At 39.7% G+C, this 18,096-nt stretch overlaps 1 protein-coding gene across 1 annotated transcript; it reads left to right on the top strand.

Moving 5' to 3' along the window:
* Window positions 1-612: 612 nt before the first annotated feature.
* On the top strand, window positions 613-18,096 carry GPRIN2 (G protein regulated inducer of neurite outgrowth 2). The gene is made up of 2 exons (XM_068140004.1): window positions 613-853; window positions 12,236-18,096. Exon 2 carries the CDS (start codon window positions 12,250-12,252, stop codon window positions 14,050-14,052), a length of 1,803 nt encoding a protein of 600 aa, XP_067996105.1. The 5' UTR covers window positions 613-853; window positions 12,236-12,249; the 3' UTR covers window positions 14,053-18,096.

Raw genomic sequence — 18,096 nt, 5'->3', positions numbered from 1 at the left:
ATAGTTTTTCAAAGACTCTTTAGTTCAACTAAATCTGTTTTAGTAAGTGGAAGCAGGTCCTCCAAAATTACAAATACTAGAAAATTCGTTCAAAATTGTTTCCTGTCTCTGGCAAACTAGGTAACTCTCCCTAGCATACAGCTTTTGCCACTTCTCCCTGCTCAACACACATACACCCCAAAAAATAACCTCTTTTTTCAGTCTGTTGGGATGTCTTTGCTCTAATTCCATGCCTATACCACTAATTCATTCTAAGTTTGGGTGGTGGTGGTTTCTGATTGTTCTGCATTACCAGAAGCAGTATTTCTTGTTGGTGATTTTACATTTATATGAGGATAGAAATTGAACACATCCAGGGTGGCTTGGTCCAGGTGCTGATTCCTTTATATACCTTTTATAGTTTTCCTTTTTTCCCTCACCATTTCTATTCCTCTCTCCCTGCTCTTCCTCTTCCTGCCCCTTTTCCTCCCTGCTCTGTGCTTCTCTGGCAGCATTGCTGGCTCTGCACAGGCCCAGTTTGTCTAATCAGATGAAGCTGCAGGATTATCTCTCTCCCTCTCTCCTGGCCTCCATTTTATTTCCTCTCTAGACAAGGGGGCAGGCAGGAAGGGACGTCACATCTAGGCAGAGGAAACCCCATCTCTCTGTCTCTTGCCTTTGATGCTCTCTAGCAATCGCTCCTCCTTCCCCTTATCATATGCTCACCTTAGTGTCAACAGCATCAGGCTGATCAAGCAGCCCAGCTTCTAAAGGAAATCTGAACTCTGTTGGCTTTCATTCTCCTCAGATTTTAAATATCCTCCAAGTAACTTGGACAGGGAACCTGGATGTGCAACCTCTGAGTAGGGGCAAGGTAAGGACCACGGAAGTCATGTATTACCCATTCTCTAGTCTCCTGTAAGAACACCGAGCCCTGTTTTGCCAGCAGGTCTTTGAGAGTAACAAAGCAGATGAGGAGAACAGAGAGGAGCTGCACAGAGACAGACCCAGGCTTCTGTAAGTGCTGTGCTGGCAGCAGGGGGCTGATAGCTGGACTGAAAAGCCCGGGAATTTGTAATTTTCTCTTTTACTGAATTGATGAAAACTATGGCTCTGAGCTTTAACTGGAATTAATGTGGTTCTGTCGATGGTGTATTATTTTGTGCTGGTGCCTTTCACTTAGATATGTATGCATTTGTCTTTTCGTATTTCTAGAACATCATTGTCACTTCATTTGTGGAAGGAAAAGCCCCAGAATCCCATTCATCTTATTTATCTGCACATCTGCAATTTACAACAATGCTCTTTGATTATATTTTCTGTGTATGTTGGGGGTTTGATGCTAACAAAAAATAGGTCGGAGTAAACTGTGTTGCTTTAAATTGTTACCTTTTTAATACTAATCTCCAGAGAATGTTTTCTTTTTTTTCCCACCATGTGTACCACATGGTTCTTAAATTCTTAAGATGTTAATATCCAACACAAGAGAAAAAAAAAATTAGGAATATTTCAGTACTTCCTGCATATCAGCTTTCTTTTACACTCTTATTTTCTAGATAAATGATCATTCACTATTTAGAATGACTAGCAAAAATTCCTCTAAAACCAAAGCATGTGTTTTACAAAGACAGAGATTTGATTTAGTTTGGCTATGTTTTAAATCAGAAGAGTGTTTTGTGCATATGTTGCAGTTTATAATCTCCTATGTATAACAGTGAGAATTTGTGTTGATGCACCTCTAGATTCTAGGAATAGAGGTTTAAAAGGGAGGGAGAGAGAGCCAACAGTTTTTTCTGTTTAGAGAATTCTAAGCATGAAAGTTTTATCTAACCATTGGACAAATACATTCTGTAAGATGTTGATCTTGTGCATAAATAAGATGGACAATATAAGGATCAAACTCTGCATAATTTCCAGTGACTCATGCTTCAAAGTAGTAATCTGATACTAAAATGTAGGTGATTTCCTTCCACCAAGACACCAATTAAAGCTTGCAAATAATTTTTTTCCTGTCTGCAGGACTAGATTGCAGTAAGAGCTGAGTTCAAAGACTTCTGCATGGAGTTTTTGTGTAAAATAATTAGGTTTGGGGGAGATTTCATTTATGAGGCTGCATTAGATGAGGACTTCATGTTTTTATGCTGCGGCTCAGTTCCTCTGTTATAGACTCTTCTCTGATTATAGAGTTTTGCTGAATTTTACCATCCAGGCACTTTATCTTAACTGTACTCTGGAGAGAGATGCAGTTGCAGTTTAGATAATCTGACAATTATGACAGGCTGCATGAACAAGAGCAGTAAGCTGCCTGTAGCCTTTTGAAGCCTGATCTGGTTTATAATAGCAAATGTGATAAATACCTATTAGATAACCCTACCAAATCCACATTTTTTCCTTCCATAGCAAAGTATATGTATTCAAAATACACTTAAAAAATAAGAGTGGATGAGGGAGGGTGAAACAGCTGAAAATGGTTATTGATGATCATTATACTTCAGAATTTTAATTTTCCTTCTGTTAAGGGTAAATGGGAAGCAGCTTTAGAACACTAGATGAGTGGAGGTATTTGCTGTACCAGTGAGATGTTGTTATACCTGTCTGAAGGCTGGTTAGTTCTATGCAAAAGAGCAGCAAAATCCTCTTCCTTCTTCAGCAATTCTTCTGGAGATGAAAGAGGCTGAATTTTCCATTTCTTTCCCCTGTAGTTCATGTTGTAAAATGAGGATGAAGTGTATTTGGATAGTCTATATTTGCATGTTGCAAGCTGTTATTCAGTTTGTAGGAGAATGCAGCCTAGGGAAAGTGCCTTTGAGTGGTATGTTAATGATGTTGCTTTACTGTATTCTATAAATGTTTTTTTTTTCAATTAATTGGGGAAAAAAATCAAACTTATTTTTGTTATCATATACCATAGTTTTATTGTTGCAAGTGCCCCTCAAGTCATTGGGCAATTCTCTTACTTATTAAGGGAAACAAATTCTGAGTCTCTGGTAGATGTCACATTTCATTGCTGGCCCAGGAACAGCAGTATAGCACAAATCAGAGATTGCAAACGGTTTTACACTTTACTTTCCTTGTCAACCTTGCACTCTTTTGTTTGTTCATTTGGGTTTTGGGTTTTTTTTGGGGGGTTGGGGTTTTTTTATCATTTCCTGTGACCATGAGCAGCACCATAGAGCTTATGATTGTGGCCTTTTGGTTAGTTTCTGCAGTTTCACTGCACAGTAATAAGAGTTTTTACCTGGTGTAAACTGTAAATATGTATGCATTAACTGTCATATGGGAAAACACTTCCTTGGACTAATCAAATTCTGCAAGATCTGAATCATTCAACCTCCTAATAGTCTTTTTATTCCTTGAGGGAATAGTGGGGGGTATTTCAGTGCTGAGAGGCATGTTTTCTAAGAGTTAAAAGAGGAGAATGAGTACAGTGGTCAGGAGTATCTGTGCAAGGGATACAATGAAAAGGCAGTGAACTGAGAGATACTAAATGAGACATTCTCTGGTTAAGATAATTTGGTGTGATAATTTCTTATGAATAATTTGTAACTATTGAATTAATCTAAACCTATGCATATGTGCAGTTCATATGTATGTTAAGAACTGTTATGTAAGGGTATCCTCTGAAACCTCAGTGGATGCTGTGAAAGAAGGTGGTCTGTTTGCTTTACAAAAGCCAGTAAACTTCTTCAGAATAAAGTTCACCTCAGAAAAATTAGCAATAGGAACCACAGAATACCACTTGAGGGCTGCTTAGGTATATATACCCAGAGCATGGGTGTAGGCACAGGCTAAGTTGCCACTGGCTCAGTCTTCACTAGTGTGCTATTAAGTGTGAGCAATAAGCACAATGAGTTATATTCAAGTGTCATTTTGTGCTAAAAAAATTGTAAGAAATATCATCTTTCTACTAGCCTCTCCCTGTGCTGTGTGCTATAAAGGCTTTAAAGCCTTCCAAAATTAGTAATTCTTGCACAGTATGCATGTAATAAAAAACAGAGAAAGGAGCAGGAGTAACTTGTCATTTGCAGAATATTCACTAATTAAGCTTCAGCAAGGGCATATCTGAGCGTGCAAATGAAGGTTAATGGGATTGAGCAGTTTTAAGACCTTCGTTTGACTTGCAGAGCTTTACTCTAGTCAGTGGTGCATAAGACTGACAGCACAGTTTCTCTGAGCTGAACTGAAACAGCTGACTTCATTTTCAGCTCAGCCTAAGCAAAAGTGACATGGAAACTGGAGAAACAATGAACTGCACAATACCATTCTAACTCTCCTAAACTGGATATTATTGAGTTGTAGACATTAAAAATTATTGTATTGCTTTCTGCAAACAATCTCCTGCTGTCCAGTGTTCATGACTGAACAGGGTGGATAGGTACCTCTTGAAACATTGTCAAAGAAAAAGATAGTTTGTCTTGGCCGTGTTGCCATTATTCCTGCTTGGTGCCACTGCAGAAATAGCATCCTTCTATTAAGGAGCACCTCTCCTATGATGATGGTCTGAGACAGTTGGGGTTGTTTAGCCTGGAGAAGAGAAGACCTCATAGCAGTCTTCCAGCACTTGAAGAGAGTCTACAGGAAAGCTGCAGAGGGACTTTTTGTAACAGCATGTGGTGACAGGACAAGGGGCAATGATTTTAAGCAAGAACAAAGTAGATTTAGATTGGACATTATGAAGAAGCTCTTAACTATGAGAGTGGTGAGACACTGGAATGAGTTGCCTAGAGAAGCTGTGGACACCTCATCCCTGGAAGTGTTTGAGCAACCTGGTCTAGTGGGAGGTGAACCTGCCCTTGGCAGTAGGGTTGGAACTAGATAATCTTTAAGGTCCCTTACAACTCAAGCCTTTCTATGATTCTGTGATATATGAACTTGGAAAGCCTCTATACTTAAGGCTGCATCTAGTCAGTATTTTTAAGTTAGATTTGAGCTGGCTTTGCCTATTGCCCTAACTAGTTACAAACCTTTGATCTCTGTTGGCATAACACTGAGCCCAGGTGAGTGATGCTTTTGCTGGAAGGATGAGAATGTTGGAGATTCAGTTCTACACTTTTGGCCACCTCCTTCCAGTCAGCACACACAAACTGTTCATCACACAGATTGTATGACAGAGCTTTAGGTGTGAGATGCACATTTACTTGTCAGGGTGAAGTATCTTGTTGCCCTTGCATTCAAACGTAATTAACTGCAATTCTAAATCCTGATGTTAAAGCTCAAATACCTGTAGGGCAAGGATGCTAAGCCAAGCTGAATTCATATCTTCACTCCAACTGTTGCTATTAAGCTTTGTAGCAAGCAGCAAAAATGATGACTTGAATATTTTCTACTAAAATAAAAAAATTCACAAGTAGATGTTATAATTACTTAGCCAGTTTGGACATGCAAACTGCTGTTTTCTTGTGAAGATTGCATTGATATATAGCTGTACTCCCCTGCTGTGAGGCTGGAAGCAGGCTAAAGTGGGCTTTTGGTTTTCTGTATGAGTTTTAAGTTTGTGCTGTTTCACAGGCAACTGCATTTCACAAAGTTTGCAGGTTTGGGCTTCTGATGAGCAGCTTGTTGCGCAAAGCTATGGCCATGTGTTTTTTGCAGAGTCCCGGTCAGTGGGTTGGCTTTGGGGGTAGTCTGTTCAAGATCGAAGAATAGACTCCAAACGGGAACTCTGAAGAGGATGAGTCATTCAACACCAGCCTGACCCTATCCCTTCCAAATTGATACGTGTGTGGCAATAGGATCTGATCCTCTGTTGCAAAGAGGAAAAGATACAGTAGTGTTTCTGAAATAAACCCGAGTGTGGATAAGTCACTGCAAATTTTGTGCATTACAGATTAATTGTGAACTAAATACAGAAATGTGTTTCTCACAGGACTTCTGTACTGCCAGTGGATATTAGTAGCTAGCAGTTCTGAATGGCATAAACCTGGCACCAGAATTAACAGTTTCGTTTTGCTTAATTCTGTTCTGCTTAAGCAGAAAGGCAATTCTACTAATGCACCAGTTCTGGAGGCACACACTGTTCAATGTAAGCATGATTCTAGGTCAACCTTGCCGGCTGTCATAATACTAGATGGGTTGCTTGATTTTTTTTATTTGTTTTAAAGCCCCAGCTGTTGGAAACAGCTGATTACATGGCCATATCAGCATATTCCATTTGTAATGAAAATGTTTCAAGTCCTCTGACTCAAGACCACAGTTTTAAAGAAGTCAGCTCTCTAATAATAATGCTGAGCAACAAATATGACTGTGCTGCATCTCATATTTTAGCCATTTGGTATATTGTAAGGCGCCAGGTACACTGTGTGCATGGAGATACAGTGGGAGTAATGTTTTGCTTATAAATTGGTTCTTAAAAAACCATAAATCTAAATCAGAGAATGGCTTAGGTTGTTAGGGACCTTAGAGATCATCCCCAGAGTTTCTGAGACAGATGATTAAATTAAAGTGGCAAAGAGGACACATAGCTGAACAATGCATCATGTGAGGTGTCAGGACTCCATCCCAACACATGCCTGCCTTGTGATAGAGTGCATCCCTCTCTGGTTTCCCAATGATTTATTTACAGCCCCATTTGAATTCTTCTGCCTGGGGATTCAATTGAAATTGTCATTAGTCTCCTTTGGTTCATCCTTCTCAGGCTTTTCTTTCAGATTCAACTGAACAAGATGTAGTTAATTTATAGTTGTAGTCCAAAATGGAAAGAGTAAGGTAAAATGATGGATTAAAGGTTAAGTAATTGGGGTCTCAACCTGACTCTATATTAATCTGGTTGTATTGACAGTCTTCTATTTACAGAATTTAGATAAATTCCTTGAAATTCCCTGGTGAGTGAAACCTATTCCCCTGTTGTAACTCCTGTATTTCTTACTTTCTCTTATACTTCACCAAAATAAAGTAACAATTAAAAACACCAAAACCCCCTAATCCCAGACACTTGAATCTCTAAGCTTTTTACCATGCTAATCCTGTTTTGCCAATGCCTTTCAATTGGTTTGAGTCCCCCCCACCCAACTGTAGATGTTAGTGATTACTCTTAATGGACTGTTTCAGAGGAGTTAGGGAGAGGCCATCAAGTCTCATAATACTAGGATGTTAATCTTTGTGTAAGCACAAAACAGATCCTTCTTATCTTGTGCAAGTTACTGGTAATTTTCAGTGTGGGCAAGAAGGGAAAGATGTTTAGACTTGACCATACTCCATCTGTTTTTATTTTGCTGGTATAAGCCCTTTTAAAATTAGTACAGCTCTACAAGAAATTAATGTTTTATTAGATCATGCTCCTTTTTATGTCATTTTAGTACAGTAAACATTTACCTTAGAAGTTCAGTCAAAGATGCCAGTAAGGAAGACACATTACTTAAAATACCAGGCCTGGAGAGAACACTGTGAATATGCTGCATTTCCTCTGGTACCCAAGGTAACTTGGCTGTTTAGGCAGAAATGTAGTTATTTCTCTGTATTCTGCCTTGTCCCAGGTAGGTGTCAGTGGTGTTTAGGTCTAAGTGACAGCTGCCCCAAAGTTGCAATTCAAGTTTTGTAATTTAAACTGCTCTTGACTTTTCAAACTTATAACTATGGGTTTTGTAGTAACTTTAAATAGTTAAGACCCACATTAGCATTGAAATCAAGCTATTCTCCCTGTATAAAACATATGTGTGTTTGTTTTGGAGTTTGGTGCTCCTGCAGATATTCTGTGCTTGTTTTATGAAGCTGATTATCATACAAGTTAGCAAGTGCTAGTGCACAGTGGGACCAGAGTGATGCAAATGAAGGAGTGAGTTCTGGGCAAGGACCGTGCAAACCCCTAATGTTGCGTGTCTTCAAAAAGTGCTAGTGCCCATCATGAAGGGTCCTGGTCCTGAAATGAAATCATCACCCAAAAATGTTGGTATGGCTTCAATCACCTAATTCTTCCAAATTCATACTTGCACATTAGTGCTTTCATCTATGAAACTGGCTCTGAGTTTGTTGCTGAATTTGCACTCTCGTGCTGCTTTTTAAAGCATAAAACTAAATATCTGAGGAAGTTTGAAATTATTTTTTTAGTTAGGGTATGATCAGCAAAGCAAAGTAGGGTGAAGAAACTGCCAGTGGCTATTACAAGTCTTGCTGATTCTTAGGAAGAAGTTCTTCAGCAATAGGATAGTGAGCTTCTGGAATAGGTTGCCCAGGGAAGTTGTGCATGCCTCCTTCCTGAGAGTGTTCAAGAGCAGGTCATATGAGGCCTTGAGCAGCTGAGTCTAGTCAAGAGGTGTCCCTGCCCACGGCAGGGTGGTTGGAGTAGATGATGTCTAAGGTCCCTTCCAACCTAAACGGTTCTGTGATTTGTGGGTTGTTCATTACAGTTATATAAAGAAAAACTAAACAAACACCCAAAGAGAAATCCAACCAACCAAAACAAAAAACAAAGGCAAACAAAACCCCCAACAACTGACTTGTATTGTTCTGTGTGTTAGGCAATTCATACTGCACCACAGTATGTTTAGTTACTGTAGTAACAGAGCACTTCTGAAAGAGAACAGGGTCATGTAGCTTGCTAAGTTATGGTGCAGATTTGTGCTTGAGACAACAAGTCTTCCTTCCTAAGACAAAAGATCCAGGAATTCTCTTAATTTTGTGGCATTTTGTAGTTTTTCTTTGCCTGTTGGAGGAAATGCAAGCATGGCCCATGTTACTGCCCTCGTAATGAAAACTATGATTTGGTTTGTGAATATCTTGTTTATCATATCACTCTTTGGAAGACTGCCAGTGCAGGAAAGCAAGCAATCCCTGGCAAATACATAATTCAGGACCTAAATATCATCATACTGAAACAGCATGTGGTAGTATTATGCTACATGAAAGCTGGCTGTATATACTGATGTGATTGTAAGGAATTATTCCACTTTTTATCTATTTATATTTATTCTCCAAATTGGAATTGAAAGTGCATGCACAGAATACAAAATTAATTTTTAAAAAAATGGAATCATAGTTAATAGACCAGTGAATTTCTTTCAGTTGCTAACATACATGGCATTTCACATTCTGAGACTAAATTTACAAGTGTAGTAAATAGGTCACAATTCTAATCATAAGTCATAGCAAAATACACATTTGTTGCTTTAAAGTAGTTCAGTGGAATTAGTGAAAGCAGCCTAGATCCCCTCATAAGCTATCTGAAGCTCATCCAAAAATAGTGGATGTTAATTCCATTTCTACTCTAATCCTTTCTCTGCTTGTCTAACAATTTTCTGTATATTCATAGCAGAGTATCTGCCCCAAAGTTGCCCCTTGCTTTCTTCTGTATTCAGGTGCAGATTTTCTATGATTTTTTTCCAAATAAAAATCTCTTAAATCAGCTCAGAATCTACAGTATATATTTTTGAGTAAAATAATTTTCCTATAATTTTTTTGGTTTGCTTTTTAAAAAGCACAGTTAACCAAAGCAGTCATCTTTACCCAACATGCATTAAAAAGTTGTTTCAGGTCCCTTGGTACCCGCTAAGTCAGCTGTGTTTATAGCCACGTTTCATATGGAGAATCCATTCCTGATTAGCCGATTCACAAAATATGAGGGCATTGGATGACTGTAAAATTAGAGGAGTTCCATGTTTTGGGAGCTCCGTGACTCGGAGTTTTTTGGATGTTTTAAAAATATTATCACACCGCTCTCAGTACCTGTCCTAGCACCTCCCTGGTGTGTATGTTGGCATCACCTTACAGCCATTTCTGCTTCCTGCCCCTTCTCACAATTCATTAGTGGGATGTAGTCTGCACCAGCTCGTGGCAGGACAGCACCTGTGGTGTGTGTGCATGCACTGCTGTCTCCCCTCTGTAGGGATGTGTATGTACAGGTAAGAATTCTTGTGTACCTTGGGGGACCAGCGCCACCATTGCTCATGTGAAATGTAGAGTATGGGGAGATGAGTATGGGATTGCATGCCCTTTCCAAAGGTTTAGGAAGAAGGGCCCCACATGTGCTGGTTTGCTCCAGGTTTACACTACTAGTAGACTTGTCTTTCTGCAGATGGGAGTGGTCTTCTGTTTCCTCCTCCTGCTGATGTTAGTGATTGGTGTGGCTGGATTGATGATTTGATCTTGAGAGAGCTAAGCTAGTTTAAGAAAAAAATAAAGTCAGCAAGCTGATGTAGTTTGCACAGCCTTCTGACATCTGTAACAGGATATGATTGAAGCTTCCTTTCAACTGAGAACTTACTATTTGTGATTGAGGATTTCCATTAGTAAATGTTGTTTCATCCTAGTATGTGCAAGAGCCTTTGCAGGTGTTATCTTTTAAACTGATTAAATGGAAGCTCTGCACCTTGCAGACAGCTATGCTATGGTGTTTAATCCTATTGACTCCTTTGAACTCTATGTGGCAGACTACACCCACATGTGTAAGTGGCTGCAGGACAGAAATCATGCAGGAGGAGATAAGTGAAGTGTTTTATAACTGTCACTTTTCTGGTTCTTGCTTCTTTTCTAAGTGTTGAGTGAGATTTTTGTGAGGGCTTTGGAAAAACACAAAGAAATACCTTGAGGGCCAGCCTGGCAAGCAATGGTTACTTGTGTCTGTAGATGCCACCAGCACATGTAGTCCCACAGGCCAGAGAGGCAGCTTGGCATATAGAGCAGGCTTGGTGCAAGGCAAGTCTGTAGTGAGTTTTATTCTAACTGAACAAGTGCATGTGAAGAACAGGAAACTGCCTTTCTTCTGCATTCAGTCCAAATCTGAATGAATCCTAATGCTAGAGGATAGTGCTGCTAGTCACAAGCCACTACTACATAGCCCACAATGGGAAGCTTCTCAAAGAAGCAATTGCAAATATGATTATTTTTTTTTATATATATTGTCTTGTTCAATTTAATTTCATTATGGAAAATGGCCATGGGAAAACTTCAGCCTGAACTTGCTGAAGTTAACAATGAAAATGGAATTACAATGTTAGCACTGATAGCTGTCTGGGCCAGCAGTAGAGCTCTTGGTTTGTGGATGGAACAAAAGGTGTATTCAGTTATTTTGGTAGATGACTCTTTGGATCTGTAAATATCTTAATAGAAAGATCACATATTAAAGGTTTCTCACTGATAGGTTTGAGTCTGAGCCCTTGCAGCCACTGGTCTCTTGGTGTTATGACTGAACTTTCCTGTTACATTTACAGAGTGCTTTTGTCTACTTTTCTCATTCCACACATTCATTTTTATTTTGGTAATACAGTTGACATGAAGTTGTGAAGGTTTCTGTAGAAGTTCTGCTAGGTAGGCACAGACCCAGTAGTACTTGACCTGAAGACAATGAATAAATGCTTTAGATTTTTTCTGTTCAACAAAATGGGCTCTTCAAGGAAAGAGATATGTTCAAATATCTGCATGTAGATAAATGAGCATATTGAAATTATTTTGTTGTACAACGGTTGTAGGACCTATGTGATACCAAAGGAATGTGTGTATTCAGACAGTGGAAGATCTGATTCAAGCAACAAAAACAGATCACTAAACCTGGTTAGATTGAATAATCTTCAATTACATCTTCTCTTAGATGTGGAAATGCTAACACAAATGTTAACAACACACAGGATACTATAGTAACCAGTAGAAACAGGTGTTTGCTAACAATGGAAATGACTGAACTTAAAAAAGAGCAGAACTGCAATAGTTTTGTTATTAGTGATCATCTTGTGAAATGAAATCCAACGAAGCCTGTAGGATGGGGAGGGGAAGATGGGTTAACTCTCCAGCACTGATTGGATAACTTCTGAAATCACAATGTTGAGAGACTAAAAACTGAACAGTTTTTGTTTTGACAATGCAGTTAATGTTGTTGGCTCAATGAACATTCTGGTGAAAAGCTATCTTGTTTAAAGACCTCTTTTATCTTTGCATAAGTTATATGACATCTCTGTATGTCCCAAGAATGGCTCTGGTAAATTCCAGGAAGATAATACTTGGCAATGTTGTACTTCTTATCGTTACAAAGTTGAAACCAAGATTTCCCCCTCACCTCCTTGGAAGCAAACAAAAAAACCCAAACACACCCACACACACCCCAAACCCAAACAAACAAACACCAGTGTTTCAATAAATCCTGACTCTAATTCAGGGAATGGCAAGTGACCAGTCTGAGTACACTGACTGCAGTATAATATTTTTTTTTTAAAGCATTTGATAACTGGGCAAACAAGAAGTGCAGGCAGAATGTCAAAATCCATTATATTTTCTAATGCATTTATTTCCTTCTTAAATTGTTTCTTTTACTCTTCTCCACCCTTTCTTGCAGATCTCTCTTTTGCCATGTCAGCTGACAGCCATCATCTCCACACTCCTCCTTACGAGGATTCACAAAGCTCTACTTGTCACAGACTCTTGAATGTCAACAGCCACCCCCTCTCAAAGAGCTCCTCAAATCTGGCCTGTACTGAAAAATCAAGTTTAGAGGAAAGGCAAAGCAACAAACAGGAGCTGAAGAAAAGCCATAGTAGCACCATCTGCCATACCCTGAGGAACAAGAGTGATGCTAGGAATGGGGCAAGTCCTGAATGGTCCTTCTCACAGCCTGAGATGATGGGACTTGGATCAGTGGTCCAAACCGTAAGTGACCAATCAGCCAATGACAATTCACAGAGCAGAACTATGACTACAAACCATTTTCTTAGCACTGAACACTCCACAGCATCCTGGGAGGCAGGGGACACCAAAATATGTGTGAAGAGCAGTACTGTTGAGAATGTTTCTTCAGCTTGCATTGCTAGCCAGCAAACCATGTGTAAAATGGAAGAACCAGGAACAACCCTTCAGAGAAGCCACTCAGACCTAACTTGCAGCTGCAAACAGCAGACTTGTGTCACTCATATAGAAACCAGTGTTACTCACTCCAGTCTGAGCATTCCTAGCTGCCCACACGGCCCTCCAATGGCCTGGATGTCTATTCAAACACAGAGATGTGGATCAGAAACAAATGAAAATACATCTCACTATTCAAACCTTGTCACTCATTTCCCAGTTCTACCTAGAGACCAAAAAGTACCTACAAATAGCTTTGACAGCAGTAGTGTTCCTCAAAACACTACTGTTTACACAGATCCTGGAATATTTCATACTGCTGTTCTAGGACCCCACATGCCTGGAAATGATTTCTCAAACAGGACAGTGTTCAGTCAAGCCACTGGGGTTATTCACAGTGGTCTGACTTATGGTAATATTCCAAACTCTGCATACTCCCCTATGGTGATAACAGTTCATAACAATTCTGCAGGGCCCTGTAATGTAAGGCAGGACCCTTGCATGAAAGTAGATGCCACCATCCCTGCCTATTGCCATTCTTTGCCCATACCATCAATACAACTTGTTCCACGGTTGGCGTGCTCAGTTAGTGAGTCAGGAAAAGAGCAGGCAACATCGGGCTACTTTCATTCATTTTCTACATCAGACATTCTAACATATCCTAAGCTGGTGTCTTCAGTGAGTGAGTCAGGCCTGGATGCCAAGAGAGTCCTGAAGTGCTGTAGTATTCCTGAAGAACAACCGCAAAATGCTCAACAGTGTTCCCAGCAGGAGAGAGCTGCCCCAGAACCAAAGGCTGCCTGTGTTGCTTTCAGTAGCCAGCAAGGTACAGACATAATGACAACCAAGGATATGTGGACTATGACCTCTATGAATGATTTAACCAAAGGACTGAAAACAGCTCTTGAGTGTAGAGATGCTGAGGTACAAACTCTTCCAACCATGGAATGCAAATCTGTGGCAACAAGCCCAGCAGCTGCAGCAGAGGGGCACTCACATGTGTTTCCAGAGGTGAACCTAGAGCAAGACTTGGAAGCCCTCAAATCTCCAGTACGTGAAGTGAGATGGGATGATGAAGGAATGACATGGGAAGTGTATGGGGCATCTGTGGATCCAGAAGTCCTTGGGTTAGCCATTCAAAAACATCTTGAGATTCAAATAGAACAATTCCAGACCGAGCCTGCCGAGGTGCCTGAGAAAAGGAATGAGGAGCCACCTTCTGATAAAATGGGGAAAAAGAAGCCATTCAGAACCATGATGCATTCCCTGAGATATCCAAGCTGTTGTGCTCGTTCCAGCACTGCAGTGGAATGAGCACAGATGTAGGACATGGGACAGCTGTCCTGCTTTTAAACTGTAAATAAATGCTCACTCTTAAGTGTTAACGCAGTACATCCGGACAAGCCACTCCTTCAGGATAAGTGGGAAAAGCAAGGAATAACCCATGGCTGGGCCATATAACAAAGGGTGCAAAGCTGTAGCTACATCATGCCCATCTGAATGCTCTTGAGTGTATTTAATGTAGCATTTTTTTATTCTTCTATCTTAATTTTAAATCATATTGCAAGGACTGAGACTTCTTTTCTAAATGATGTGTCTTTTTAAAATAATGATGACTGTTCCCTGTATTTTAAATAACATAGGGTTTGAAAACAAAGTTAGAAAATGCTTCTTTAATCAAAGTTCTTATCTTTCAATCATGCTCCCTTAAATTATTTGGGCAGTTACTTTACTGTTAGTTTATATTAATGCTGACTCTAAGTCTGCTTTAACTGTAGAGAAAATTACAAGGTAGTGCAATGCTTCATGACAAAGAATTTAAACATTTGCTACATAATTCTGTGGAGAAAATTCAGGACTGCTAGGCTGAAATCTTCCCTTTGCAAGCTGATGTACAGCTGCAGGATGCTCCTGCAACTTTCAGAGTAGTTTGTAGCTATGATGAATTCTACTCTAAATGTCCAGAACTGATGTTTACCAAGTGATTGACACTAATGTACAATATTACCAAAGATGATTCATGTAATGTGAATTTTGCTTATTGAATGCTTGTTCTAGATACATGGAAAAAAGGCTGTTCAGATTAGTCTGTCACCCCATTATCCCCTACAAATCATAAGCAGTTTTGGTTTGGTTGCATTTTAAGCAATTCCCAGTGAGTTCTTTTTGTGTGCACCTATCCTGAACAGTGGTGATTTTGTTATTGCATAAATCATTAGCAACTGTTTGCATGTAACCTCTGCTCCTCTTGTGTTCCCCCTCTGCTCTGACCTCATGTCTGCTGAAAGTGCAACACCAGAGTACAGCTCTAAGGTTATTTGTTCCAAGTGCCTTGGTCATATGGGCAGCTTAAAGAAACCTTTTTCTTTTCAAACAATTTTGCAGGGAGAAACCTGTTCTGATACTGTAGTGCAGCCCTGGTGCAGGGCCTGTTAGAAGTGAAAGATTTGTTAAGGAAGCTGAGACTATTTCCAGTGTCACATGTGGCCTTTGGTCAATGTCTTGGAAAATATTTCTTGAGGAAACTAGGAATATTTCTGATGAGGAAAGAGGAAGAACATTGATTTCTGTCTCAAAGGAAAATGTTCAGCATCACAGAACTCATTGCTGTGGAATTATCCTTTCTTCCTTTAAATGTGTGTGGTCATGCTTTTGTAGTTTTCTTTTCTATTCCAGTAAGTTAGTGGGCTGTCCACATAATGTTCACCTGGCATTTATATATGAACAGGAGCCCCTGGTCCTTAGAACAGCTTTAGAATCTCAGGTAGAAGATCATAGTCTCATCATAGAATCATATGATGGCTTAGGTTGGAAAGGACCTTAGACATATCTACTCCAACCTCCCTGCTATGGTCAAGGATGCCTCTCAACTACACTCAGCTGCTCAAAGCCATATTCAACCTGGCCTTGAACACTCCCAGGGAGGAGGCATCCACAACCTCCCTGGGCAGCATATTCCAGAGTCTCACCAGCCTCATACTGAAGAACTTCTTCCTAAGATCCAGTCTAAAATCCTTAAATATAGAACCTGCTACCTGGAATGCTGTGATGCAGTAATTTAATAACATAGAGTAGTTAATTACCAAATTTTCTTTCCCAGCCAATGCAGAATTAAGCAGAGCTGGCTCCTGTGAAGCTTGGTTTGAGTTCAGGAGGCTTCATTCAGGCCCTGGGACTTCAGCCTCAGTGAAGTCTGAACTCAATGTGTTTTATACAAAGTGTGAAACCATTGGAATATGATGCCTTACTCAGGCTGCCTCTATAGCTGCGAGCATCCAAGTTTTGATGTTGATCCTAGATGTTAAATTTCCTCTTTATTACTAGAAGGTAATGAGTAACTAAAAAAGTCATTTCTGCTGTTGTTTAGTGTTGAGCAAAACAGTTTGTATGTGGGCTTATTCTATGATCCACAGTGTCATAAGCTGTACCAAATGCTGGTTTCTACCTTTTTTCAAGTACTACGCTTCAAGAATTTTAATCATGATAGGGGTCTAAACCCTTGTCTTGTCCATTAGCTTGTCTTTGGGCGTGTGGGAGAATTAAAGACTTGAACCGTAAAACTGAGGCTTTAAAATAGCAAGTGTACCTTGCTCCTGTGACCATCATAACCCATACTTTTAAGCTATCTGACATGTGCAATAATCCTGGTTCTCCCTCCCACCACCACTCTCACAAGCACCCCTCCAAAACAAAGCCCCTACTTCTAGGTAGATGATAAAATAGAACCAGTATTAAACTGGTTTGCTGAAGGGACTAAACTAATACTGTGAAGTCCCTTGAGTGCTGTGGCTGTTGTATACCCTAAAAGCTGGAACAACTCATTTCACAGGGCTCTGGTATGAATTACCAAAGGTTTATGCATTGTTATGGATTTGTTTTTACAATAGGAAACCCTGATTGCCATTCCTGGATGAGAAAAATAAATGACAAGCAAGGGGAAAGGACACCAGTGAATTGCTGCTCAAAGAAAATAGATGCTCCCTCATTGCAGTCATTGTGAGTCGTTAGGATACTAATTGGAGTCACTGTTGATAACAAAAGTAGTGTTTGTGTTTGAGGATTTCCTGTGCTTTTGGTAAAATGCAAGCTACATTAATGGAGATCTGAGGAAAAAATCCCCAACCAACGAAATATTCATCTGACTATTAGATACATGGATAAAGTAAGTTGTTTCACTTGTATGATGGGTGCTTCTTAAAAAACAAACAAAAAAACCCAACTGGATTCACTTTGCACTTGGGTTCAATTTTTAAAAATTAAATGCAGTCGTTTGTATATTAAATACTCTTCATGTTAGTGCTCTGTTCAAGTGTAACTCTAGTAAATGTGAGAATTCAGTCTTGGGTTTTTACCATTTTCTAACTTAGGAAAATCCAAATCCACATTTCTACTTTTAAATAAAAATAAAACAGAGGGAAAACTTACACTGGATTTATAACTGAGTGATCAGTGTTCAATATAGATGCTTGTCAAGTTAGGGTGAAATCAGGTATATTACTTTCTTGAGCCCATTTGAAAATCAGTTTGCATTGCATCATGCCTCTGCTTCCCAGTCTGAATGCTCAAGTACAGCTTTGAGCTAATCCACCGGTGGTTGCCTTTGGCACAAATCCTCAGTAAGGGCTGCACTGGCACACTGGGAGATTGACCCTTTTGCCTCAGTGCTCCTTCTTTCCCTATGAAAACAGCCACCTGATAATGCAGTATTTTAGATATATCTAATCCCTAGACTCTCACTAATGTCTCTAGAAGGCTTTATGGCTATGGGATTGGTAATGGGCTGAGATGCTTAGCTAAGTGGCTCAGCAGAGGTTAAATGGAACTGACACTACTAATATGAGAATACTGATTAAATATCTCTGAGAGTTATAATAATTTCACCACAAATTATTATCTTGCTCTAGTAACAAAGGAGACATATGACCATATTTAGTGTTGCTATTCCTGGAGAAGAGGCCAAAACCTGTCAGACATTTGATACTGGCTTAATTATCATTGCAAAGTTGTAATTGGAGACAGTCCTTGATTGTAGGGTTAAATACTGAAATAATTAAAAAAACAACAAACCAAACTTGCTTAGTGTCATATCAGTTTTAAAATAATTGTATTTACTTGTTTGGTCTTTTGAAAATGCCAGTTTGTTCTGAGAAACAGCTTTCTACAGTTGTATGTGTGATTGGTTGCCTAAAGGCTGGTGATTAGGTGGGAATACTGGGGGCCCAGTAACACTGGATGACAAACTTCCCAGTGATTGCTGCTTCCCCCAGGTTCATGAGGAGACAGGAGCATGGATGGAGGTAAGCATCTGAAAGGCTCTCCAAAGCTAGAAGCTTTGGCGACAGAGGTGCTTTGGGTTCA

This window comes from Melanerpes formicivorus, unplaced genomic scaffold, assembly GCF_026170545.1.
Source record: "Melanerpes formicivorus ecotype bairdi unplaced genomic scaffold, bMelFor1.0.p_v2 SCAF_6, whole genome shotgun sequence".
Taxonomy (NCBI): Eukaryota; Metazoa; Chordata; class Aves; order Piciformes; family Picidae; genus Melanerpes; species Melanerpes formicivorus.
Note: the sequence above shows the minus strand (reverse complement) of the source record. Positions and strands in the feature narration are given on the sequence as shown.